The sequence below is a fragment of the Haemaphysalis longicornis genome, unplaced genomic scaffold, assembly GCF_048455015.1.
Source record: "Haemaphysalis longicornis isolate Haplotype H1 unplaced genomic scaffold, Haemaphysalis longicornis Haplotype H1 scaffold_3, whole genome shotgun sequence".
NCBI classification, from domain to species: Eukaryota; Metazoa; Arthropoda; class Arachnida; order Ixodida; family Ixodidae; genus Haemaphysalis; species Haemaphysalis longicornis.
The window spans coordinates 87,036,032-87,063,835 of record NW_027526335.1 but is presented as its reverse complement, the minus strand read 5'-3'; the positions used below and the strand labels follow the sequence as shown (position 1 = coordinate 87,063,835).

General features: G+C 46.5%; 1 protein-coding gene and 1 long non-coding RNA gene across 2 annotated transcripts in view; both read right to left on the bottom strand.

Moving 5' to 3' along the window:
• LOC144174779 (beta-galactosidase-like) overlaps positions 1 to 15,952 on the bottom strand; it is a 39,653-nt gene extending 23,701 nt beyond the window's left edge. Inside the window, exons 1-3 of the mRNA XM_077703657.1 lie at positions 15,788 to 15,952; positions 12,992 to 13,155; positions 8,652 to 8,802 (exon numbers count right to left, since the gene is read on the bottom strand). Coding sequence (XP_077559783.1) covers positions 8,652 to 8,802; positions 12,992 to 13,155; positions 15,788 to 15,856 — 384 coding nt within the window. The 5' untranslated portion in view covers positions 15,857 to 15,952. The remainder of the gene's footprint in view (positions 1 to 8,651; positions 8,803 to 12,991; positions 13,156 to 15,787) is intronic.
• Positions 15,953 to 22,040: 6,088 nt separating this feature from the next.
• LOC144173317 (uncharacterized) lies at positions 22,041 to 26,635 on the bottom strand. The gene is made up of 3 exons (XR_013323220.1): positions 26,465 to 26,635; positions 26,261 to 26,337; positions 22,041 to 22,344 (listed from the first exon to the last, which is right to left on the bottom strand). It is a non-coding gene; the product is annotated as an uncharacterized LOC144173317 (long non-coding RNA).
• Between the last annotated feature and the right edge of the window lie 1,169 nt (positions 26,636 to 27,804).

Below are 27,804 nucleotides of genomic sequence, written 5' to 3'. Positions count from 1 at the left end.
GAAAAATCAATAGCTCCTCACCCAAACCAGTGAGCTAATTGCTCTCCCGGTTGTATGCAGAACAGCTGTCACTCTCCGTTACTGTATATTTTCAATCATGTAACTCGAACGATGCGTGTTACCTGGGCATATAACTTTTTGTCAATGGCGTCTATGGGCAGTCTCTGAAAAATGGACCACTTGGCTCTCCTAAATCGAGCACTGTGTCGCTGCAAGATCAGATATCCAATTGCTCTCCCGGATCTGAGTACTACAGTATGTTAACTTCAAGACGCCATAAAATTCCACGTGATTGGTTCACAGAAAAATGTTACTGGGCACTTTTTGTCTGGAGTCTGATGCCAGGTTTGAGAGTGGGAACGTGTGGTGCCCTCTCTCGTAGTGGCCGGCATCCTCTACAGCCCCCATAGCCTCCGCGGTCGGCTGGTGGGGTGGTGGTAAAAACATTTATTATGTGTGTTAATGAAAATACATGAGAGGTATGCAGGGACTACTCCTTAAGGGGGCGACCCTTACAAATACTAGGTGGAGGTCTCTAGTACGGAACCCCATTGGCGTCGGCCGCTGCCTGGGCCCGTCCGACCAGGGCCTTTTGGGCCTGAAGGTCAGAGCATGCAAGCAGGGTCGCCTCCCAGTCCTCCCGTGTTGGGTTAGGGATAGGGGGTATGGCAGGATTGGAGGGGCAGGCCCACACCATGTGGTAGGTGTCCGAAGACTTCTCCCCACAGTGCGTGCAACTGCCGGAAAAGGCGGGATCGAAGTGTTTGAGAGCTGCCGGGCACAGCATGGTGTTTGTGTAAAGTCGGAGTAGAAGCCGCTCCTCCGCTTTACTTAAGCCTTTACACGGGCGTGGATAAAGGCTGTGGCCGGATTGATAATACTGAATGATTTCTCGGAAGGAATATACCGGATTGAATTCGAGGTCTCCCTGTTCGGTGGAGTCGAGTGGGAATGCCCGGTAAGAGAGCGCGCGGGCGGCGGCGTCGGCTGCCTCATTCCCTTCTAGTCCCATGTGAGCAGGAGCCCAGACTATACGGCGGGTTGCGGGGTTCCCGTGATAGTCGGTATGTTTCAACAGTCGGTACGCTAGGTACGCCACACAGCCGTTTTCTATGTTCCGACAGGCCCCTCGTGAGTCCGAGATGATAGTTTGCGATGTGGGGTGCCGAGCTGCCAGTGCAATGGCGACTTCCTCCGCGTGTGTTATGTTCCGGGCTCGGAAAGTGAGCCCGTTAACTATTCGGTTCTCGTGGACGACAGCAGCTGTATACCATCCCCCATGGTGTGGGCCGGAGGCGTCCACGTAAAACACGCCGGTTTTCGATCCATATTGGCGGGCCAGGGCTTCCGCCCGCGCCAGGCGCCGGCCATTATGGTCTTCTTTAGTCATGTTGCTTGGAAGAGGGCGCACATGGAGGGCGCATCTCCACTCGAATGGGAGTTGAACGCGATCTTCCGTGATGGTGGTGTGTTGGATGTGTAAGCGGGCTAATAGGCGGCGACCCGCTACCGTATTTGAGAGACGAGTGTACCGGCGGCGGGCCGCCGGCAGCCCCGCTCGGCTCCGGTCTTTTCGGTGCAGGACGTTTCGGTACAGTGCGTTTCGGTACGGTCTTTCCGGCGCACAGACCTTTCGGGACACGGGTGTTTCGGTACAAAGGCGAATTCCGGCATGCGCTGTAGGCTGCGCGCGTTGTTTACGTGGTGGTTGCGAGCACGCAATTCGTACCTAATTATTACAGATGTTCTTGTTCGCAGTTCTGCGTTATTTTAGGCCAGCAGTTGGTTATGCGGCCTTGCCAAAAAAAACTTCTGTTTATTTGTTGAATATTAGCTGGGATATTTGTAGCATTTATAAAACCTAATTGTTCATTATTCTTTTTGTAGCGACTTATTAAGTATTTTATATAACAACAGTGACAGTATCACCGTATTTCCTCGGTCGTCTTTTGACGACTTATTATCGCTTTTTTTTTTTCAAAAATCAGTGAGAGTAACTATTTTATTTTCACACTTTGCGGATCCCCTACGACAAAGGCTGCGGAAATGAGGGCCACCTCGCAGGAAAAGGAATCTGTGCCTTTTGAGACCGCTAAATGATTTAGGGCCATTTCTCGGCATTCCGCATTTGTATGCGTTCGTTTTTTTTTTTTTTTTTGATAACGCAAGTGCTTAATAAGGCGTTTTTAGAAATGCATTACGGAAGGCACCTATTATATTCGTCATACCTGTCACCCTCTCCATCTATGCTCTTTCCCCCTTGCCCACCCCCACACAAAGTAGCAGGTCAGAGACTATACGATCAGGCCGACCTCTCTGTGTTTTCTTTCCATGCAATAAATTACTCTCTCTCTCTCTCTCTCTCTCTCTCTCTCTCTCTCTCTCTCTCTCTTTATCGCCGCGCGCTTCCGTCCCGGCTTCGTTGTTAGCAGGGGCTGCGGCGGGTTTGCAGTGTTTGTTTTATCAGAAGTTGGAAATGCTTTGTAATAATGTTTTCTGCAGCATACGTACAGATAATTAACTTATCAAGGACTACTCATTCGGAATTTTTCTAAGGAACAATGCAAATATCTGTTATGTATTGGTGTTTTATTTCAAATATGCTTAATGTTTTGTTTCGGCTCAACAATAATCACAAGTATTGACATTGCCAGCGGACTTAATTGTATAGAACTCTCCTCTGCATTAACTTTGGCCGGGCGGCTGAATCGAAGAACAGAAAGACAGGCTGACAAACAGACCAAGAGAGAGACCAAACTTTCCGCATTTAATGAGCCCCTCAACCGTCACGAAAAAAAATAAAAAGTAAAGAAACCAAAGTGCCTTTTAATTAAATCACGTGTGCATTCGCCTTTCCTGATATTCTCTATCACCCCGTCGTCGTTGCATTCGGTGTATGGAAGGACTCTGGTTCTACTCAAAAATAATCAGCTATCGCACTTACAGTGGCGTTGCTAAGGAGATTGACCAGGGAGGTGGGGGGGGGGGGGGGTTGTTGCTGGAGAACCAGCCTCCTATGTCGGGGGTGCCATTTGTGCTTTTCCACTGTGCGAAGTGGGCGCCGAAAGCTTATACTCAACTGTTGCAGCTCTCGCCACACCAGCCGATTAAAAGTTCCTTCCTATTATAATGGGAGCAGGCGAGGAGACGTCTGCATCCAACAATGTCGGAAGTGTTATTATACCCGGCTTGAAGCCGTGGAGGCCAACGGGGCGAAAAAGGAGCGATTCCTGGAAAGGGGCGCCATCGGTATGACTAAGGCCCTTAGGTATGACGGCGACGCGCGGAAGGGTGCAGGGAGCAAGCCTGTTCCTTGAGATGGGCGACACTGGGGCGAATGAGACTGGTCATTGTGTCCTCGGGGGCTTCTTCGGTGGCTCTTTGTTGTGCAGTAAAGAGATTATGTCAGCTCATGGTGCATGTATATATAGCACTGCCATGCACCCGGCCACAGAATCGACTTCGTCGGGACGGCCATCGTCGAGAACGAAAACTTGGTGGCACAACGTCACAATACCTTAATCGCTACCTTGGGACTCTCACTTTTGTGTATACGCATGGCCTGCGCTAGACAGAGAGGGGCTTTGTGAGATACCTAACGCGTTGAAAGGCTATCGGACGCGGCAGCAGGCTGACCCCAGTCACCCCTGAGAAAGAAAGCTGGTTGTGAAACGTCGGCTTCTCCATTTATTGTACCATTGTTTGCAGTGTAATTATAGCTTTTCATTTGTAGCCTCCCAACCAGACAGGTTGCAGCCAAAAGTTTACCTTCACTGCATGTTGTGTGGGTCCTACAGAGGAACCAATTGGTAATGGGCCTACCCAATTTCCCATTGATTCCGCTGAATGACGATCATTTGCGACCCCACAAGCACGTGTGCATACGAACTTTTAGAGATATTCGAAGGCACGTCATCCCGCGGCTCGCAAAACTTGCACAACATAGACAGTTTTTTTTTTCTTTTTTCGTACCACCGGTGTTGGGAGTCTAACCTACTTTCTAGTAGTCGACCAAGTTATAGTAAACAAAAACAAAAGAAAAGTGATTATGAGCGAGCTCTTTAATAACAAAGTTTTACTCGCAAATAATTGCAAATCGGCACGAACAAACTGGGTGCGAGAGTACAAGCTTTCGCGTTTCAAAGGCCTTGGAGTTTTTTAAAGGTCGATAGTCGTGCTATTTTGTCTCAAACGGCATTTCAATCAAATGGTTTTGAAAAACGTTGTGTGTCAGCTCAAAGGTGGCATTTTAGTCAAATGGGGATCCGGACATTTCAGTGTAGGACATTTCGGCGCAGACATTTCGGTGGACGGACATTTCGGTGCACGGACATTTCGAGGGTCTAGGTCTTTTCGGTACAGGGCGTTTCGGTGCGGTCTTTTCGGTACACGGACGTTTCGGTACAGGACGTTTCGGTACAGGGCGGTTCGGTACAGGTCGTTTCGGTACGAAAACGAATTCGAGCGAGCGTTTGAGGCAGCAAAATCCGCGCCCGTTGTTAACATGAGAGTTGCAAGCACGCAAATCGAACGTGTTTATTACAACTGTTGTTGCTCGTAATTTTACGTTATTTTAGGCCAGTAAAAAGATAAAAGAAAGAACACCAAACAGGCGCTGAAAGTTTATTGACGAAACCACCATGTATATATAATACATCCATGGAACGGAAACAAAAGCCCACATATATGACATACTTTTCATGATGTCATACCTTTCACTTTTTTTTTTGGAAGCTCGCAGATACTGCAGATGCTCGTTTTTGGCGAGGACTTGTTTAAAGCGCTAGACACATGAACGACCGGCGCATGCGATCGCATGCGACTGATAGTTACGACTGATTGTTAGGACGGGTTTTGGCGGATCAGTCGCATGCGAATCGCATGCGCCGGTCGTACATAGCGCCTGTCTTGCGTTTTTCTTTCTGTCCTTGTCGTCTGAGCTGTCGAATCATGACGACGACAATTGAGTGCTGTTGCGGCCGTTTTCTCGATTTCCCTGGGAAGGCCGATATGAGTGCTCTTGTATTAAAACACCAAGGTTCAGGGCCTTTTATTCTTACAATTTTCGCATGCAGGAAAGTCTGGCACATCCTGCACCCCAGACGGACAGAAGGGTTTGCGTGTTGAGTCCACACAGAAAAGCTACACTTTTAAAATGTTTTGAGTGGGTTTCCAAGTTATCCGACGTAAAAGGGTTGAGATTTGGGCGAGTTGGTAATAATGCATCTAAAAAAAAAAAAACTGCGCGGAAATTAACGGGGTTCTCTGCTGTCATCGTGTGTTCTTGTCCGCGTTAATTTGCGCGCAGTTATTATTATTTTTTTTTTTGAGATTATCCGATGTGCCTGGAGTGGTAATATTACTGCGTAAGAATGTATGTCCGCAGCAACATTAAGTGTCGAATTGGTCACGCTGGAACATGTAAGTGTTATAGTAGATTAAATGTAGATTGATAGCTCCCAATTTTGTGAGGAATAATCGAAAAGAAAAATCACGAGACATTCCAGGTGAATGTGGATTACCAGCGAAGCTTGTCTTTGTACGTGACACGCAGGTGGCGCCAAATTTACCGGAAAGGTGTAAACAAATTTAATTTCTGTTGAAAGTTGACGATGGGCATCCTCAAGGAAGACATATACATTTATCCACGCACTTTTATTTTGACTATAGCGAACGAGCAGACGGTGCATCATATTAACTAGTCTACTGATGGTGCGGATCGAGTGTTGATACGCATAAGCTTGAGGTCAAGAACGGCGAGTGACATTGGTGGTGACCGCGTACTGACAATGCCTACACCGGGACATTTTTTTTTCGAACGCCCCACGGTAAAGAACGCCTCATTCTTCAGATACGCAACTTTTTGTTTGCATACATGCAAAATACAAGAAACACTATGTATTCAAATGAGCTTCGCCTAAAAAATGTATTTGTCATGAGGCGGCTCGCTGTCGTCGTTTCGGAAGCCGGTTCCGAAAAGAGAGGGTGTGGGTAAAGCGGGGCTTAGGCGTTGCGCTGCTAAGCACAAGGACGCGGGTTCGATTCCCTGCTGCGGCGGCCGCTTTTCTGGTGGAGGCGAAAAGCAAGAACGACCGTGTGTCCGGGATTTCGGCGCACTTTAAAGATCCCCAGGTGTTCAAAATTAATCCGGAGGAATCCACTGTGGTGCGCCTCATAAAACGTGAAGCGGGGATTTCCCCCTTTTGACCTAACACTATTGCTCGTGACCCCCGCACTTCTTTATGTGTATCCAACATGAATGTTTACCAATTCACTCCAATTCGCGGATTGTATTCGGCCTTGTAACTGGAGTACACATATTCGGGGTGATTTAAATTCAGAATTTTTCTACAATACGTTTCGGAGTTCATATACAGTGAGCACTCATGTTAGCGCAGTGTCCTTGTTAATCTTATATCGCCTCAAAGGCGTTCTGCTGTGGTAAATGGCGCGTTGGCAACGGGAATTCTTATTTCTAGAAAAACAAGAAAAACGGAAAAGAAAACAGTATATGTGAATACTTTTAAAACGAATACGTCTCGCGAATACCACGGGCTTGAGGGCGACCGACAACATAAATTAATGAAGCCACCTAAGGTTAGGAGTCTTCATGCGATCGACATCGTTTGCAGGAAATGCAGTAAAATTTAATATTCATCAGACGCGATATCCGTGCAGTGAATTGCAGTTTTTGTTCTGCCATGAGGTGAGATCCTCATTTATGTGTAGGTTTGTTTTATGCGTTTCTTATGTTTAGCGTTCATTTTTATATACCCCGTTCACGCATTACTTGTCACACGTGTTAAAACTTGTACTTGTGTCTTTTTTAGCTTACCTTACTCAGTGCCTTATCGAGGAAACTGAGAGATAGTTATAAATAAATAAATAAATATATGTAGAATATTACTCATATGGAAGCTAAGCCCTTAGTTGAAGCACTAGTTACAAATCTTTATCTCTAGTGGTGTGTCCGTGAGTTCGCATCGTGCGAAAAGGTAATAATGAGCAGTGACAGAGGAATTCTGAAACTAATTATTGATACGTCACGATGTCATAAAATGAATCAATTCCAGAACTTCATTGCAGTAGCTAAGGTGACGCATCGGGAACATCGCTCGCAGGTACTGTTTAGAACGCGTTTTGAAATTTCATGCTTTCTGCTCACGTAATTAGATGCGTCCCTGCAATTTGAATTTTCTCAAAAGCCATTCAAGAATACCAAATTTCGGAAGAAAGAAACGGCGGCTGCTGCCGTAGCATTTTTTTACTCGAAAATATCGTTCCGCAGTTGTAGCTGTCCGAAATAAGTGATTATTATCCAATGCTTTTTTTTTTTTTTTTTCGGTGGTATGAAATGTGCGATAAACAGGAAAATAGCGTCGTAGATAGACATAAGCCGTATATCTAGTAGTTGTCGTGAATTACTTCGCAGCGGACAACCTTTCCAAGCTCCACCAAAATCCTAACGCAGAGGGCATCCGCTTTCAGAGTAGAGGGCAGCGCAATGAACGGGACGAAGCGGACGAGACAAGCACAAAGCGCTTGTGTGTGTCTCGTCTTCGCTTCGTCCCAACTTTTGCACCAACCGGCTCAAGCTTCAACTATTCTGAGGCATCCGCTTGCCATCCCACAATAGTCGCGGGGGAACTCTATTGAAGTGACTCCCCGCTCACAGACGAACAATTAACTTGAGGAGAAGGAGTTGACCGCGCCGTCGCACTTGGCAGTCAAACCGGTCGAACGCCGCGACCGCCCCGAGAAGAATGAGGGAAAACAGCCGTTTAGGTACCGTGCCTAGAAGTGTAGGCAAAATTCCATTCGACGACGGCACGTGGTGGCAGCTTTGAGAACTAGGGGCTCTTGGGCAGGAATCCTGGACTCGCTCGCTTTTAATTTAGCGAGAATGGGCAAGGTAATGGATGTGTGCATGCGTTTTCGACTGGCGCTGCCTTATAGGACAAAGATGAAAGCTCGCTGAGGGGCCGAGCTTTCCCTTGCTTGGGATTAATTGCGCCGTGAGACCATTTTTCCTTTCTCGAAAACTTTTAAGGATTCAGAAGTTTCGGCGCCAGAGACAGCATGTACTTGTCTCTGGCATCACCCTCTCTGCAAATTTTCACGTTGCTACGCATGGACTTATTGAGGCCCCACCCCCAAGGGTGAGAGAGAGAGGGGGAGATAGACTGCCCTAAACGAATTTTTCGTGCTCTGAAGACCTAGTGCGAGAAATGGCGACAGCGAAGGCCCAGGGGGTTCCAGCCATGTGCAGTGGCTACTACCGTGGGCGGTTCATGTGAAATCGAAAAGGCGTTGACACAGCCATAGAGATAGGAATACTTCCTTCTCTATGCCTTACTATTGTGAGAGATCGATAGCAACCCCATCTTATTCCTGTAAACAACAAAGCCGGGCAACAAAGGTAACAAAGCCGGGAGTGAAGCACTAGTTTGCCACGAGAGCGCCGAAAATTGGCGCATTTTTCCCCAAGAATAACTGCACTTTATATATGTGCAGGGTTCACACGTACGAAGTTCTCTTTTCAGCACATGAGCCGCCGTAACTTATTTACAACCTGACAAGTGGGGTTAGAATTCTGTGCGGCGGTTGCCTTCCCAGAGTGCACGAGTAGTAACGTATCACCGACCACGTACCATGTCTCTCTCGGCGTCGATGTAAGGGCCCGGCCTGAGCAGAACCAGCAGGTCGTTCTTCTGGGCCAACTTCAAGAAGCGAACGATGTCCTGAAGTCCGTCGAACCTGAACTGGCCTTCCTCGGGCTCGTGGCTGCTCCATTCGACGTAGCTGCGTCGAGCGCGAGATTCGAACTCTGTACATGCACCTGGGGACCAGGTCGTTCTGCCCATTGGTGGCGGTATCTCCGCAGTTTCCACAGGAACAATGTTACAGATGTAACGAAAAATAGTTTCGTGTCCCCCCATTTAGCATACACACGAAATATGGTAAGTGAGCACCGGCTCACGCTTACGGCACACAGGTTCAGCCATCACAGAAGTTGCATCTTGGGGAACAGCGCGAACTAACAGGGACACAAAAAGAAAGAAGTGGACAGGACTAGAAGTGGACAGGACTAGCGCTGCTAGTCCTGTCCACTTCTTTCTTTTTGTGTCCCTGTTAGTTCGCGCTGTTCCCCAAGATGCAAGTACACCAACTCGCCCAACTCGCCACCCTATCACAGAAGTTCACGGGCAATGCCAGCTGCGAGTTGGCGTAATTGCTATTGGAACTGAACAGCACAGGAAATTGCTGCATGTGGCGTGTAAATTATTTCTGATTTCCTGAATAAGCCTATCCTATTATAATGTGGCTAGGTCGAAATTCAGCAAATGCTGAGCACGATCCTGAGCTTCAACGTGTAGCAGTAATGAGGTTCACTTCCCTTCTTATGGTGAGCTTTTCGGGTCGGCCATCCACAAGCAGGGGTTCCACCGTTACTATAGCGTAGATGGTTCTCTGGCCAAAATTTTGTGTGAGTGTGTCCGTCGGATAACATTTAATTGAAATTGCAGCTGTGTAGTACATAAACGTTATTTGTATCATGGCCCACGGTGTACAAGGATACAATAAATTGATTCGAACTACCTGGAGCTCCTCAGTGTGGAACAATAGTCGCTAGCACAACCACTTACATATTTAGCCCTCAATAGAGTTTGCGCTACCACACACACGGGAATAGAATGGACGTGATGCCGATTTCGCCGTATTACTTCACCGCGATTATCAGAAACTAGACACCCTATAAAATCCTCAGAAACTGTGGAGTTTGTCAAGAAAATTGGTGTCTTTGGGGGTAGGGGGGGGGGCTCAGAATTATGGTGTATTTTTGCTGCGGTGACTTTTTTGTTTACTGGTAGAAAAAATGCAGATGAAAAGGTTGTTTGAACCATTAAAGCGTTGCAGCTTTGATGCTTGAGTCACTGAAGACCCATCGGACAGGCGAAGATGAATGCCATGGCGAAGCGTTGTGGCGCAAGAATTCAGGCAACGCCAAAGCTAAGCTACATTAATCAACAGAAACGTCATTAAACGTGTCACACTTATTCCACGTCGCCAGTGTAAATTCAAATATTTCCGCCATAACTTCGCTTCTTTTTGCAGTGAACAGTTGTTATTTTCTGATTGTGACGCGCTTATATTTACAAAGAGCTCAAACCACGGAGCAAAAATAAGAGAGGAGGGGAAACGAAGCTTCCTAGCGCGGCCAGATAATATCACAAGTGCTCGCCAGACGTTAAGCTAGCGGCATCTGCCGCGGGCGAAGAAACTGCGCGGCTACCGCGATCGGCATTGCACTGCCCAGCCACGGAATGAATTGCGGCCGCTATCGTTTCGTCCATCAGGTGCCGCTACCCTCTCCTTCCCCGTCGCAGCTGCGAAGCTTGGCAGTCCGCCTTGGTTTTTATTGGGACATTATCTGGTCGCTCGCCCGCGCTTGCCGCAATGGGCCGTTTCCCCTCCTATATTTTCTTGCTCCGTGGCTCAAACTAAGCTTAGCCCCACGCATTTAGCCCATGCCCCATAGCAGTAATTGTAAATTGTTAGCTGAAAAAGAAAAGAATTTACTCTACTTTACTTCACTTTACTTTACAAAAATCTTCACCGAGCTGCGCGATCGTGATTGGTCGTTGACGTCGGTGACCACGCAGCAAAACTGCACCACCCAGCTACCATTCTCAGCGACGTGGCCTGAAGTAACGTTGCCCGATTGGAAAGAGGCTTCAACCCCAGCTCCTCGTCAAAATTTCACCAGATTTCACCAGCACTAAAATACGTCCGCTAGAACGTAGTTCCTGTTCCTGTATAGTTTCTGCGCATGAAGTTCGCCAAAGCATAGCATTGAAGATGGTGTCCCTGATGCTTATAACAAACCATCCTACGATGGAGGGGGGGACCTCATTACCATTGTCATTAAATTAACGGAAACAGATTTGAGGGAAGTGAAACAACATCTTTTATTCAAATCCGTCGCAACGCCCGTTTATAGAGCAGTTATTCCATTTTCTATGGGCATGCTCGCAAAGAAAGTTACTGTACTCGCTGTACTTTTCGCCTATATTCACATTCAAACAGAATCTGGTGCAACATCAATTTCACTTAAGTTAATATGTGAGAATTTACACTTCGCTGGTTATTGTGCAATCAACATGCCATACAAAAATTTTGTAGTCGTCGCGAATGAGCGAGGAATTTATCTGAGAGGGAATGCTAGTGGTGCGCCCTGCATAAAACGTTTCCGAGGATGCTATTCACTGTGGTTTGGTTTAAGTACATAGCGCCACATTGGAGTTTTCATTACTTTCAAGGTGTGCAGAAAGCGCAAAATACTTACCGAGTACACTAGGATGGACATGCAGTCCAATAGTGTGAGTTGCTCTTGGTGTTTAGTAGTGGAAGAAGCTTCCATTCAGGGAAAGAAACAATGTTTTAAAGCAGTCACACAATTTTTTTTTCACCACTTATCACCGAATTAACACCAAAATTTCACCAGATGTTCCTAATATGGTGCCGTATTTCCCCATCTGGCAAACGCTGTCACCAAGTGTTCAGCTTAATTCTGGTTGTGAGCTTGTCAAGTATACAGTGGGACTGTTCGACTATCAGTCCTGTCCTGCGCATATTTTTCTTTTGCCAGTTCTTCGTTCTCTTTACAACTGTTTTGTACACAGTCATTTAACATATTGTTTAGGTTCGTGGGGAAGCACCTATGATGTTCATCTATCACCGCTTATTTCTTTGCAAAACCGAGCCATCCTAATCATTAATCTCAGCCATCCGAGAGAGAGTGCTCCACATTTATATTTGGACCTTCGAATCCTATCCCTTCTTTTTGAATATAAAATAAAACTGTGCATTTTGCTCCTTCGCACAAGAAATAATGAATTGATCCACAACTGGATCAACCAGTCGTTACTTTTTAACCCCAACAGCATCCGCTTTTCAGAACACAATAACCTAATTCTACCGGAAATTCGCTCTAACTACGGCTACCAAACTTCCGTATTCGCAGCCATTTCGATATGGCATGACTACTACCCACCCCCCTTAAATCAATTCACTCTCCCCATTTATTCCGAAACCAATTGAAGTGTTTTCTATTATCTACTTTGGCATAATGTATATGGTTTCATTGCAGCTCTATTTTTTGCAGTGCTTCTGTTCTTATGTCTAATCCTTTTTACTGCAGTGTTTGATGTGCATTTGTTTGTATTGTTACAAATGGATATATATATATAGTTAAGAGAGAGGTTCCTGGCTATGAGGTTAACTGTACGATAGAGAAGTCAAACTGAAAAACATCACAACATTTATTCTAACGTTTCGACCGGTCCCCGGTCGAAACGTTCGAATAACTGTTGTTTTTCAGCTTGACTTCTCTATCGTATGTATATATATATAAATATATATATATATATATATATATATATATATATATATATATATATATATATATATATATATATATATATATATATATATATATATATATATATATATATATATATATATATATATATATATATTGCTTTCTGCCTGTTTTTGCTAATTTTCTTTTGATGTGTAGTTTACTTGTTGCCTACTCTAACGCTGTTCTTTTACGCACCTTCTCACAGGAGGTCCCCCCGACAGTTTTTTAACTACGGGACCTCCTTCTGTATTACTACTTGTACGCACTTCTAAAACATGTGAAAATAAACTTCAACTTCAACTTCAACTCACTACAGACTTCCCGAGAATCAATCGGGAATTCATCTGACGACCCGCAGTCTATCCGCGGGTGAGTACGAAAATTGAAATCAAAGTGTCCCACTGAGCTCCACAGATTCGCTGTGCCAATGCGCACCGAAGAATTTAAGAACTCAATGACTATCACATTTACGCCTAAAGAGAGGGCAAGAGAGACAACTTCGTTTTGGGAGGGAGACTCCATTGTCATCAATTTGAACAACGCATACCACTGCGGAGAACCACTCACGTCTGTATTGCGTTGAGTCCTGCCACTCGCATGGTTGCCAGCCTGTCGTCCCACTGGTCGGGAAGAGACCGGAAGTAGTGAATGGAGCCGGACACAATCTGTATCGGCTCGCCATCCTTGAGGTACCGGTTGTTCTCGTAATCGATTACGAAGGACCTGGAACCCTGCGCGTCACACGGATTGCGTGAGGACAACGCCGCATGCACCGAGTCCACACTGCGCATGAGTCCGCAGTGTAATTAATAAAGCACACATGGGAATTGTAGCGGTGAACAAATCGCTTATTTTTGGCATAGCATAGCTAGAAGTCCCAGAATGAAAGCATGTCACTCGACACACGCGCTCCAATTTTCGCTGAGATATTGCACACTTTGCAAGAAAAACAACAGAACAAAACCAGACGTAGGCAAAAAGGCAGCGCCGGTGCTCGAGGTGCTGCTTTATCTCCCCGTACATCGTTTCGTAAAACGTGCAATCGCCTACTGATTTAGTGCAGACATTTTGTACTCCACCTCGCAGCTGAGGGAGGCTCTTTCTTCCCCGAAGTATTGAAAATTAAAAGGGCTTCAATGGCTCCGACGGTCAATATGAGCGGTAACGAAGTAGCCATGTACGCTTCAGTCATTAGGGGACGAAATTAAATCGTTCTTAATTCTGAAAGTCCAACGGAAAATAACACACCCAACTGCAGTTGCTATGCCCGATTTCTGGGCAATGAAAAGTGTGGAAAAACAGGTTGGGCTCTCAGTGTGTGACGGTAGGCCAGCTCGCACAAAGGTCAATAAACTTTTCTGGAAGTGCGTATTCTACTTCAAGTGGCTGCATGGGAAAGGTCCTGAAGCAAACTTTCTGAACAAAAGTTATGAAATGACGCCAGGTTGGCTAAGACTTCCGAGAAGTGCAGCAGTTTAATAGGATTTACTTTACGCCAAATAAGAGCGAAAGATTGGATGTTTACGCGCCGCTGTGTTATAGAGAAAGAAGTGTGTTGGCCAATGTACGCACGAAAGAACGATGACAACAAGCGACGGTACACGGAAGCCCGGCGTTTGACGAACATGAGCACGTGTGTAAACCCCGAGGTCAAGCAGACCCCTTAAGATCTCTTCCCTGTTTCGCAATAAGAGGTGACGGCCGAAGAAACAGTTGACGACAAAGAAAACAATCGCTGGGGATTTTATCAGCGATGATGGCAATGCTGGTCACCAACATCCTTACCCAACATCTATACGCATTCTCGGGTGACGCCGCGGAACCTACTGAAATGAACTGTTGGTTGTTTCTTTAAATATGAAACTTCAATCATTTCTGCAAGTCATATTTCCAAGGTATTCCCAGCAGAGTACATTGTAACGTGGAGGATTGCATGAGGAGCACGGTTTTTTACGGAGAGAGAGGAAGAGTAAACATGTTTATTGAGGGAAGCAATGGGGAGGAGTCCTTAGTACAATACCCCTTGAGCTTTCCCAGCCTCAACAGCCCTCAACACCAGCAGGCGCTGATCACCGAAGTTGGAGCCATGGCGACTTGCGTACCTCCCAGTTAGGAAAATAAAAACAATAGTAGGATGGAGTTAGCCCCTTGAAAAGATTCCAGTCTTTTTTTTTTTCCAGCTTACGATAAATAATCTAAGTTCTTAACATAAACAAATAAAAATAAAGCAAGAGAGAGAGAGAGAGAGAGAGAGAGAGAGAAAGAGAGAGAGAGAGAGAGAGAGAGAGAGAAATTTTATTGAAATGAAAAAACGCAGAAAGGTCGGCCTGATGGTAGTATATCTGGCCAGCTATTCTGTGTGTGGGGAAGGGAAAGGGGAGGAAAGAGCGTGGATAGAGGACGAGAGAGATGAAGATGGCGGAGAAATGAATAAATGGCTATGTGCAGAAGATGCCTATACTTTTACTGTGCATGTGTTAAAGTTCAGCCGGACGGGCCTCAAATGCCTTGTGAGAACGCTGCGCGTCTGGCCAAGGTCCCAGCAGTACTTCCTCCGACACCACACGACAGTCCAAATGGGCCAATGATCTCGCCAATTGTTCTCGAGGATGCGCGCAGCGCGGACAGTGGCAGAGAACATGAGAAATAGTCTCTGGTACACGGCATGTTTCACAATCAGGGTCAGTCGAAACGCCAGTTAAGTGATTGTAGCGAGTACTAGCGACGGGTAAAGGCTACGCCAGGCCGTAGTCGGTGAAACGTGGCGTGGTTTCCCTGAATACCAGGAGATAACCGAAACTTGCTGTAGGGGTCCAGGCGGTGTAGTCTTCTATCACGATAGTCAGTGTGGGACCAGTGACTCGCCGAGGCGTGGCGGAGAATGGTAGACAGAAGGGCGGTCGTGTCCGTCCTTGCGAAGGGCCGACGTACAAAGCAAGGCAAACAGTCGAAAAATGTGTGGTTCATATTGTCGCGTTACTTAACAACGAATCCTCTTTTTTTTTTTTTTTTTGCGCTAGCCACAGTAGTAGATCCATTTACCGAAACTTGGGGAGTGCACGTGAATGAACATCATCGCGATGGTTATTATTAGTTTAGGGGTTACCTTTCGTGTTTAACAGAGATTTGACCTGCAATGAATGTTCAGGGAAATATGCTTTGGACGCGCACCACGCCCTACTTATTTTTCATTGGACTAAATTTATGTTCCTCGTCAGTGCCCTTTCTTCTGTTCTGGCCAAAGATTATACGAACTCAGCCTCCCGCCATCTTTTACAAACGCTTTTCGTTTGCACGAACCCCGTGCGCACATAACATCAGTAACATCAGAGACAGCACAACACTGCAACTTGGCGTACTCACGCTTCGAAGGTCCCCGGGCTGAATCAACAAGTAAATCAGAGCAAGCACAAATATCGGAAGTGGATTCATGTCGAAAGAAAATCGCCCCGCCAGCTTCGTCTGGGAGGACGCCCAGACTGGGTTTCCCAGAGGGGCGACTGCATGTCGGTTGTCTCGTGTTGCCTTATCAGCGCCTCTTATGTTTTCCCGCCTCTTTCTGCCCTCTTCAGCCCTTCCGGGCATAGAGTTTCATACAATAACAACTAGAAAGGAATCTGGCGCTGCGATCGTCCGCCGCAATGGGCGTGATCATGGAGGAAAGAAAAGGTTAGGAGAGGCCCTTTCTTGCCTCCATGGGCGTGATGCATGGCGTGATGCAAGGAGGAAAGAAAAGGTTGCGTGAACTTTTTCTCTTCCTCCGTGACGTGATGGGTAGTTCTGGATTCGGATTGGCGCTCGATGGCTTGCGGAAGTTGCTATGGATTCAACTGTGCAGACAGTTTCGTTTTCGTTTTTGACTTTCATGAACGCATTTGCCTACGCGGTGTGTTGAAAGAAGCGTTCGAAAATACGTTTCTCCTTGAACTGAGTGCTGCACGCTGACTGACGCCGCCCTGAGTAAAAATGTTTTATAACCCGTAAGCGTAAGCGCCGCCGCCGTGTTCGCGTTGCCACTAGCGCCAGTTTCCCCTCTAGTTATTATTGTATGAAACTCTATGCTTCCCGGAGCTGATCGGCGCGCACTTCGCTTGGCGCCCGCCCAAACCTTCCTGCCTATTATCAAGCAGACCGAAGGACTTGGAGGCGTAGAGGTTGGAAAAGATACTGTCTTAAATGTAAGCAGAAGGGTGGGGAGAAAAAAATTAGTAGTGCCTTAGCTCTGCTATGCCAGGATATACGTAGCGTGAGCTAAGGTGCAGCAATCCAGTCCAGTCCAGTCCAGTCCAGTCCAATTCAGTCTAATGCAGACCAGTCCAGTCCAGTCCAGTCCTGTTCAGTCACTGCTCCTCGCGCATGCTCAGCACGGCTCTTCACGAGCCACGCGAAACGGCTATCAAGCGGCTCCGGCGCAGCGTCAGACTTGGCTACTGCGCAACAGAGGCGCACAGCTGGGCACGTGCCGGCGCCAGTGCGTCGGCCGCGGCTATGACGCAACACATTCCGACACAAACCACTTTAATCCAATCCAAGCCAAGCCAAGCCAATGTTCCTCGCGCTTGCGCAGAACGGCCCTTCTCGCACACGCGAAACTGCTCAACCTCGGCCAGTGTAGCTTCCGCTACAAAATTCTACAACCTGACACTAGCGTTCAAGGATCTTTATTTCCAGCGGAGCTGTTGTAGGCTAGGTTCTGACTAAAATGTCGTTAAAGTTCGACCTTGCGGCAAAGCCAACTTTCTAGTGAATGCTCCATAGCTCTCCATCTATTTCAGGTATTTGGTAAAAATCACGCTAAAATTGGCCGCTAGGACGACTTTATGATTACGTCGATTTTCATTTGTTGTAATTAGTTCCGAGTGAAGTTGAAAACGTTAAAGTAGTCCCGTCTGCTGTCAATAGATGGCCGCCTACGGAGGGAGTATGGTTACAAGAAATGGCTGTAACTCTTGTTTTGCGAAAACTATTCAAACACAAATTATACGAAAATGGGCCGTTAGGATGGCTCTAACATTATGATAAGTTTCATATACTCTTCATAATTACACAGTACACAGAGAAGAAGTAATTGTTCTCCTATTGCCGCCTGCTGTCAGTACATGGGCTTCTGCGGGAGGGAAACGGACAGCCCCGTGTTTGCCAGCTAAAATTAAACTCTACTCCGTCCAAGTTTCATTCAGCTAATTAAATGGGCAGTATTCACAACGGCAAATTAGAAACAAACGTGTTTTGTGCACTTTTTAGTATGCGCCATGTTCAACGCATATCGCCGCTATAACTTCGCTGCTCGTCCTTTCTCACAAAAGCGGAAGGAATGATGAGTTCTTGATGGAAGAGCGGTGACTACGACTGAAAATTGAGGGACATTTGGGTGAAGCGTTGAGTGCCTCAACCAACACGGTTCGGGGGGTACTGAACATTTCGGAGGTATGCTAAAACCAGTTTAGCATCTCCCGCAGCTGTCGGTCACCACACCTCCTCAGTAACCCAGATTGTTCAAAATAAAGTTTTCTCTCTCTCTCCCTCGAACTGCTCGCCAGATGTGGAGCTCAGCATCATCATCGTCAAACACCATTACTGTTTTTACGAGAGCAATACTTGTGACAATATCCTACATCAGTGACATAATTTAGGGAAAGTAAGCTTAATCGTTGTTTATAATTCTCGTGAAGAGGGTACTATTGTTCATTTAGTACGAAGTTGTGGGGATCAAGGCCTCAGACACCGACTCACGCACCGTTATAGGGCGTTCTAGTAATTTCTCAATAAGTTTGAAGTATACCCGCAAAAACAATTTTCGGAATCTTCGTTCATTTTCAATACTGCACACACAATAACAACGTGCGTGTTATTTGTACTCACCTGAGAGCTTACGTGACGAAACCTTTTAACATTCCGTCCGGAAATTTAAAAAATTCACAGCATATCCACGGGGTGAATGATGATGAGTGGGCGAAGCTCCTGAGGGGAAATCATCGGTAAAACCGTGACTCTTCAGTGAAAGTTCGCCCACTACATCTGTGTCCGAACGTAACGTCTAGAAAGTCTCGCTTAAACCGCGCGTCGGCACCTTGGGGCTGAGCTCGCCTGATGCGTTTTGCAGACGCCTCACGAGCTCTCACTGCATCGGGGTCTGCCTGCCGATACGCGCGCTTTCTCGCCGCTTCCCGTTCTCTGACGTTTTGGAGATCCTCTTCGCGCCGCAGCCGTGCCGCTTCGCGTACGGCAGGGTCCTCGCGCCGTTGCCGTGACGCTTGGGCCTCTCGTTCTCGAACGCTGGGATCTTGGCGGCGTCGTCGCGCAGCCAGACGACACGCTTCGGCCTCCCGCTCTCGTACGGCAGGATCTTGGCGGCGGCGTCGCGCAGCTTCACGGAGCGCTTCTGCCTCGCGGGCTCGCACATCTGCAGCCTTATCCATCGGGCGACTCCGAGCGCGCACCAACAGCGAACTGATTTTATTACAACGCTCCCCGCCATCTAGTAAACAATCCAAGAACTAAACTAGAGGTAGCCACGCCATCTAGTAAGCAATCCAAGAGCATATTTTCATCATATACAAGTACCGCCATCTAGTAAACAATCCAAGAACTAAACTAGAGGTAGCCACGCCATCTAGTAAACAATCCAAGAACTAAACTAGAGGTGGCTACATACATACGTCGAGGATGGACAGACCCACGCCTTAAGGAGCTTCGCCCCTAAAAAGATAATGCGGTTCGAACTTCTGTGTAGATCGTTAAAAAATATATCTGAAGAACTTTTTTCTCGCTTAGCTTCTGCTAAGCGGCACTTTTTTTTTTTCATTTGAACACTCGAGGAACACTTTGTAAAGGGCCCCTGCAGGTCTTGTTACTTGTTACTGACTTGTTACTGCCCCGTAATTCGCAATGTGCCTTCTTGCGTTACATGTAGAATCAATACATGCAACTGCAAATTCATAATAGGCCAACTGCAGTGTGAAAGGTAGAAGTTTAAGCAGCAAATAACGCCAGAAAAGAATCACTCCGCAATACACAAAATTAGCTGCGATTTTTACTAAATTTGTCAATTTTTAACCAAATTTGTGGCATGTATTAAAAGCGGGAGGCTGGGAGTGAGTCACGAGAGGGCGGTCTTGGCGAAAAATAAGATATTCGTATTGCTTTTTCACTGACAGCTATATCGGCGACGCCTTCCGGCTTTTGCGATCGCAGTGACGGGGCTCTATATATATTTGCCTTTTTCGCAGTAACACGTGAGTAGGAAATTGAGTTTTTTTTTAGGGTGTACTACAGACCACTCTCGTCCCAGCTGTTCCGACGTAGTTGAAAGGGTAGCGCATGCTGGATAGCAAAGAGTTCCTGATGAAAAGATGAGGGGAGTCTCCAAATAAACGCAAGGCGCTGTACTGATAGTTCTGCGCATGCTATTGGGAGAGTGTAGAGTAACCCACGTCCCGTAATCAGGCGCAATCTGATTGGCGTGGGATGAGTTATCAAAACCAACTTTGTTAAAGCTAATTAAGCTTTCTATACCGCACTGATGACGATGTAGTTACGCCAAACCGCACTGCAGGAAAGCCACCCGTACTCAATGGTTTTCCACAAGGGCAGATCATTCATACCACACATGCACGTAGACAGTGGGAGTACTTCACGCACATATCCCGACTCGGTAAAGCACCGGACGACACATTCGCATTGTAATCAAATCGCTGATGATGATGATGATGATGAGCGTTCCATCATCGCATTCGGGTTACTCACCATTTCCATTGGGTTCGTTGCGCGGGCGTTGGCTTTGAACTTTGGCAGTCTGGGTTCTGGACTGCGATTTGATTCAGTTCGCATGGAGATAGCTTCGCATTCTAACCATCTCTCTTTTAAGAAAGGGGGCTTTGATTTTTGTTATTGTCGCTGGAGCAACTACGCCATGGGCTCGTGCCTCTGCAGGGCTGAACACAAGGTTGCCGGTTCCCAGGCCTCCCTTGTGACATAATGGATAAGCGCCGCGTTTGTTCGTCATTCGAAGATGCTATGTACGCAGTGTAGCAACCCCATCAGAGGTTTATTTCGTGGGGCGGTAAACCTCGCCCTGTTTCGAGAAGCCCAAATCGACACGCAACGACCCGATGTGCGTCCAACGGAACACAAAACAACATGATGCAATGGTTCGCGGTGAGGCTACGACAGTCCTCCTACCCGTGTAAGTAGAGGAACCCTGAATATTCTGCTTGATTTTCGTACAGAAAATCAAAATGTAGAGAAATAAGTTCCCACTCGAAATCGTCAAAGTTACGATTACAGTAAAAACTCGTTAATTCGAACTCAAAGGGGACGATAAAATTGTTCGAATTAAGTGGAGCTCGAATTAGCGGGCGGCCGCTAGAATGGATGGACATCGTGCCACAGCGTGCGGGGAGAACACAAAGAAGCCATCCTTGGACTTGTTATTGGAAAGTAGGCACTACTACATGTTTATGGCAGGTGATTTCGGGAACAATGACACTCTTTATGCTCGAAAACACGTTCATTTACATTGAAGGGTCGAGGCACTAAAAAAATAAAAAGTAAGCGTCCGCTGCAAAAGCGAAATAAGCTGTTGCAACAGCGTAGCGCGCGCGCTACGCTGTTGTTCTGTTTCGTTGCTTCGCATCTCAAGTAAATTTGGTGTGTTTTGTATCTGCAACACATTGTGATCACTCTGTGCCGACTTCTCCTGGGAGGAGCGATAAAAACCAGGGGATTCCTGTTCGAATTAACCGTTCTGGATACCGGCGCGTTTGAATTATCGGGTTTTTTTTTTTTTTTCATTGAAATGTACAGGGCTTTGCCGAGACCAGGGTGTCAGTTCGAATTGACTGGAAGTTCGAATTAACCGAGTTCGAATTAACGAGCTTTTACTGTATACCTTTTCTGGCTATGTTTAATGCCTTTTAATAATTTCTACGTGAGTGCAATTGGTACCGAGCTCAGTTACTTTTTTGTATGGTTAACGCATAAATTACATTTTTAATATCATGTAGAAGAATGAGGACGTATATTCTGGTAAGTGTCACTTACATGCGGGCTGATTCGCTTATACACGCGTATGAGTAAGGGAACATAGCATGAAGCGTGTCGTTTGGCTGGCAAGAGAAACGCACACATCTTGTCCAGTAAGTAGACTTCGCGGACGGCCCACGCTGAGCGGAAACACGTTCGTCCGTAGTTGCCTGTGAATATTTGTTGTGTTCCGACCTGCGAAACTCTCCAAGGCGAAGCATACTTAGCTCTATGTATGACAGCTCCGAAACGCCACTCATGCAGCATCGCCGCCATCCACCATTTTGGCGCGGTAGTGCACAAAATCAAACGCCTTGACTACGAGTTTGCCACTGCAGAGATGCGGATCGTACTTGACCTTCATGGAGTCGCTAAAGGTTCCTTGAGTTATAAATGTGTTTCATGCCGGCATTTTTGTTGCGGCATTCGCCGCACGAAACAATGGTGAACTGGAGGCCGTAGGACTTGCCCGGTGGTGTACCGTTTCTCGTGCGTGCGCGGTTTATATACAGAAATGTTGACGGAATATGTAGTATACAGTGGGGAACTGATAGCACTCCGAAAGCTTTGAAGGAATAAATGTACGCAGTAATTTTGTGTTTCAATGTTTATTTTCCTCCATCATGGAGTTTTCAATGTGCATTGATCATTTAGGGCTAACAGAATGATTTGTCGTTTGTGTTTACGGGCACCTATGTTTTCTAAATATTAAGGATACATTCACGGGCTTAAGGGGTACGGATAGACTTCAGCGCGTCGCATCTTGTTAAGTTCTTCCCTGGGTATGCCGGAGATGTAGTTCCTGATGTACGTGGGTACCAGCTTGTCAACGAGAGATTTCAGATACTCTTTGCCGGTGCTTAGCAAAACTCGTCGGTCCAAGCAGCTTGCAGGCTCTGGAAAAAGATTACGAAAAATCGGTGGGGCAAAAAATTAAAGACGTTCCACTCAATGTGAAAGCTGTCGGAAGTGCAGAGAAAGTGATTCGCCATAATGGGCTGCAGCGCCGTCATCCGCTCACTGCTACCACTCAATGCAATTCAAATTTCCCGCCTTCGCAGTGCTCGCGCGCCCCCTGCCTGAAACTGCGCCGGCGGGAGTTGTTCTTTTTGTGCTTGCTTTTCCTCCCGCATGTCCCGGAGTTGCACTGCCACTTTTTTTCAATCACAATCTTAAAAACCAACCCAAAGACCGTTCCTAACTAAATAAACGCGGTTGCTGCTGGCTAATTATGTATATTTTGCCTCAAATGTTCGAAACAACGGCGAGATGTATGACAAACGCCAGGGATTCACAAGTTTCGAACGCTTATGACTATATAAACCGCTTGGCTTTCGAAGCCTCTGGGTTATGCCGCGACGACAGCCGCTACAACTGAGCGCCGTGTGGCGCTACTTGGGTCCAGCGAGCTACGACGACAAGGCGAGCCCCTAAAGTGCTCTGCACTTAAACGGATAGCCAAGCTGATTGGGTATCCGGGCAGGGCGTGCCTCGCGGTAGCTTCTTTACTTCAAATAGCAGCTTTCACGAAATCTGGGATTCATTAACAAGTGCAATACCAACACACATTCCGAAAACACCTGAGGCCCGTTTTTCTTAGCAATTCAAGCTGACGTATACCCGTTACCTAATGACTTCCTGTTCGGTGCAAAAGGTAGGAACCGGTAGCTGTCCCCTATTAAACACGGGTAAAAGCACTCTACAAGCCGAACCAACTGTTCCTACAGGAGAAAAAACCTGCACGGTAATCCTTGCTCCGTGTATGTTAGATTACGAATATTACGATACAACGAATATTACGATACAGTGTCAGTAACGAGCGTTGACGAGGTCTTTAATGCTCAGACGCTTCGAATCATTCCCGGATTGCATTACCCATACACGCGGATTGACCTGTACATTTTCGGAAAAAAGCTGTGTCCAAAACTACTTTTGCCAATACGAGGCAACCACGTGTTCCGTTTCTTTTTTTATATAATAATAGAATGATGGCGGCCCTTGGCCTGAAACACAATACGACATTTGCTCAGTTCAAAACCACCGAGGACACATCTCATGGACCGTAGTTAAATCATGCATTATACCTCTATTAACTATAAAAGCCAGCCTCAGGAGAAACCCCCGGTGGGAGTAGGCACAGTGTGCCTCATGCAGAAAATTATTGACGTCCCTACAATAGATTACGCCAACCGAAACAAATGTTGTCATTTGAAATCAAACAAATTGGCCTGTCTACCCACTAGTTTGTTTTATTTATTTAAGAAATACTGCAGGCCAATAGCCCGAGCAGGAGGGGTACGTACACCCCAAAAGAAACACCTTGCGTACATACAACAAAATATACAGGGTGAGCCAAGACATCGATATTATCACATAATCCAAGCCCGTTCAAGTGGCGCAACAGTGTGTCGTAGCAGTGACAAAAGGGTACAAGACAGCCAGCAAAAGTTCCATAGGAAAGAGTGCTTTGACGACCATGCAAGCAGATATCTATTTTAAGCGCTGTTTTAATCCGGGCATTTAAAATAAAATATGAGACTATCTCATGAAGATATGTGCCCAAGCACACCTCATTTGGTTCGTTAGCGCCATTAAGAAGGCGCAAATGAATCCTACTTCGTTCTACTTAATGTGTGCGGACCAGGCATTGCGTAAATTTCTACTTATGACGCGTTATTCAATACAACTCTGCGGGAACGTGCTATTCTGCGGCTATGTAACAGTGTGCTAGGCTTCTGAGTAAGCACACAGATTTCTTGTGGTTGACTCCCCTAGTACTCACGCACTAAACAGGTTTATTCTTGCGGGTAACGCGCACATGGCACAATTAATAACGCAACAACACAACTGTAATTCCTAGGAATGTCCGAAATTGCCACTTTTAGAAAACTTTTGGTAAATTTTTATTGTTACTCCTGCTTCTGCATGAAGCCCCGATTCAAGTCTCTGTTATATCTAAAGCGAAAAATTCAGGCCCACTAAATTTTTTTAGACCAATACATATAAGTCGTCGCTTTTATAAAACGCGCTCAGGGGTCGCCACGTGGGCACGGAGGTGAGGCTACGGCCTAAATCTTTGAGCCGGGCTTATGGGGCTTTAAAAACGGTGTTGATGCTTCATTGTCGAAAAGGTATGTAAAAAATGTAGACTCATCACTATAGCAGCGCAGCCGCACCCAGGATGGTTAATGCTACCGTCAATAAATAAAGGCTTTAGAGTATCGGCACTCTTTTCTCTCATTGTTATGTGCCGCCAGGATTGTCATTGGTCGGTCAGCACCACGTGATATTTGTTTACATATGGCGCAGCCATTTTGTTTTTGGGAGGCTCTCTCTCTCTCTCTCTCTCTCTCTCTCTCTCTCTCTCTCTCTCTCTCTCTCTCTCTCTCTCTCCTCCTCTCTCTCTCTCTCTCTCTCTCTCTCCTCTCTCTCTCTCTCTCTCTCTCTCTCTCTCTCTCTTTTCCTGCTGCGCGGACGCTGGAGCGGCCGGTCGCACTCTGCCCGACACAACCGGCGGCAACTTCGTTTGGAGAGATGGCAACACTGGAGGCCACAAACAAAATGGACCCCAGACGCTCCGGGTGCGCGAAGTAGCTTATTTAGTGACGCTAGTTAATGCTGCCGAGCCACGTGCTACGTTTCTCAGAGCATTGACGTGCAATCATGCCTGCTGACCTCAGCCAAAAAGGGAAAAAAAATGAATGAACGTTTGCTTAAATTAACCAATCGTCCTATCTCAAGGAACAGAGAGGTTAGGTTTGTCTGGTTCATTCGTAACAGTTGGAAATGTCCCGCGAACATATAAGAAATTTCGGTGTGTTCGCAAGCGGGAGCTAGCTGTGAACGGAAATAAGCCGCTTATATTTAAGCCAACCAATCAAACAGCGCCAGTTTGCGAAAACAAATTGAAGCAAGAAATCGCGAGCTCGAGCAGAAGTTCGAGCGCATATATAGTCAGCGAGCAAGCAAGCTATTCGTTTTTTTTTCCCAGTTGTCGCTGGAACAATTGAACACAACAACAACAACAAATAAAATTGGCCACGTGTCTGCTCCTTCCGTTGAAAGTGTCGACAAAAAAAAAACGATAATCTTTGTCGACATTTGCCAAGTAAATGACTCCCTTCGCTTTCCCGCTCACCTCTCATGTTGTTCCTTTTGCATCGTGCTCCTCCAAGGTAAACACGCTAAAGGTTTGCTCAAGTCAATTTAAATTTATCGCGTACTGCGCCAGGCCGGGTGCCTCGATGCCAGCGCTGCTGTATGGCGAAGACGCGCGTGAATCGAGGCGCCCTGCTTCAACGTTTATAAAACCACGTTGCCCTACTCCAGGTGCGTTCCAAGCAGAACGTAGAACCCATCTAGTGGAACCTTTCGTAACTGTTGCCGCTTCATTTCTTAAAATGCCTCCAGAAGCTATAGTGGCGCGGGCGACAGCAGGCAACAGGGTTAATTTTTTTATGCAGTGGATGTAGTATTTCATTTCGCAAAAATCAAGCATGTATGAATTTTTTTATAAAGGAACGATGTAAATATCCCTTGAGTATTAATTTTTGTCTTAAATTTGTGTAATGTATTGTTCGTGTTCAAGAATGTTGACAAGTATGAACATTGACACCCGGACTTAGACGTTTAGATTTGGCTGTGAGTACATAAGACTATTGAGCAGACTTCGTTTCACTTTGGCTGGGTGGCTGAATTGAGTCGCAGACAGACAGACAGAGAGACAAAAATTTCTGGGTTTAAGTAGCCCAAAAAAAAGACTATCGTAAAAAAAACCGTCCGTCTCCGTAAGCAACGCTCAGTACCGCTTACCTGGGGCACAGCGAACCAGATCACTTCCAATGGCCAACAAAAGGCATCCCAAAAAAAGAGCATTCATCGCAGTTTTTCTAAAAAAAACCGAGGGAAAAAGAAACAGCCGTTATTACATTACCCTATAGCAAAGCAACACTGCACAATAAACTATCACTTTCCTTTGTTCCCGGTTCCGTAAACTGTAACTTTGTCTCTGCTTACCTGATCGTCGTCAAGACGCGTGCGGAGATGTTCTTTCAAGGAGTAACTGCGAGCGTATGGAGGTCACGCTTCCGCTATACCGCGTGTGCAGTGAGGACATATATGTGGGTTCCCAAACAGGACGTTGGTGACATCCGCGGAGAATGATTTGGCTCTTCCGGCCGCTCCTACTACGCAGGAATGGAATTTCGCTAGGAAGGTTGACGCGAGCTGGGGAACTCCTAATTCATTTGTCAGACCCTTACGTCAGCGCAACTCTTGCGGTTAGTCAACAAAACTTACAGCGAGATTCGGACACGTGTGCCCGGCATGAATGCGTAGCGGAGCCTACATTTCTTTTGGTGGCAGCCAGAAATTTTGGGGGCGAAGCCCCTCAGGGACTCGGGCTGTCGGCGTCTCCTGTCGTCGTCGTAATCTTTGTATCTTGCAATCACGGTACTAAAACACCGGGACACTTGTTTACGCCTCGCGCTTGAACATTTCGTGATTCAAAGACACGAGGCGTGCAGCACCGCTGTATACCTATACCCAAACCGTTTTATCTCGGTTGGCAAAAACGCCAAGGCGCCAAGATTACACCTATAGACTGCATGCTTCGCCCCTCCCCAGGTTTCATGTTAGTGGAGATGGCCCGGGATTTTTTGAGGATACGAGCGTCTATTAAGCAAATACTTTCAGTGCCGACGTTCGCAATTAAAACTGATTAATTGCCTTAAATGGGAACGAAGTACATGTCGCACTGCTTCGGAAGCGAGTATATTGCAAGCACTAAATCACGATCCCAGGCTTACGTGGCTGTAAATGTTTCGGAGTTTTACATAAAAGATTTGCACAAACGCGCAATATTACTTCCATCGTGGTTTGCATATTTGGCTTCAGCTGGAGAAACGCTTTTCTATTAATCAGAACAAAAGCAAACGAAAAAACGGCACCACATTCGCTTGGTAGACTTAGAGGCATTTCACTGAGAAAGAGATACCCCGACTTGCTTCGGTCGGAAGCACCGCTTGCTGAGTTTAGCTTCCTTCTCTTAAGGCTGCAGAGGCAACTACATGGCGAAGCACCAGCGGTGACACAACAGACCAATCCCGTCGTCGTCAGCTGCGGTAGTCTCCAGCATCCTCCTATTAGCCCCTTGGATATCATTGTTTTGTTGTCCTGAAGGCGCGCTCCCGAAAACACGTTAGCTTGGTTGCTCAGAAGGAGGTTCTTGTTAGCCGAAAAAAGAAAACTCGACGCCCACCCGAAACCTGTACAGCTTTTCTTTGTAGCTGTACAGCTTTCGTACTACACGTTGGAAGTTTGCCATCACCTGGTCGTGTAACACTAAACTATTAATT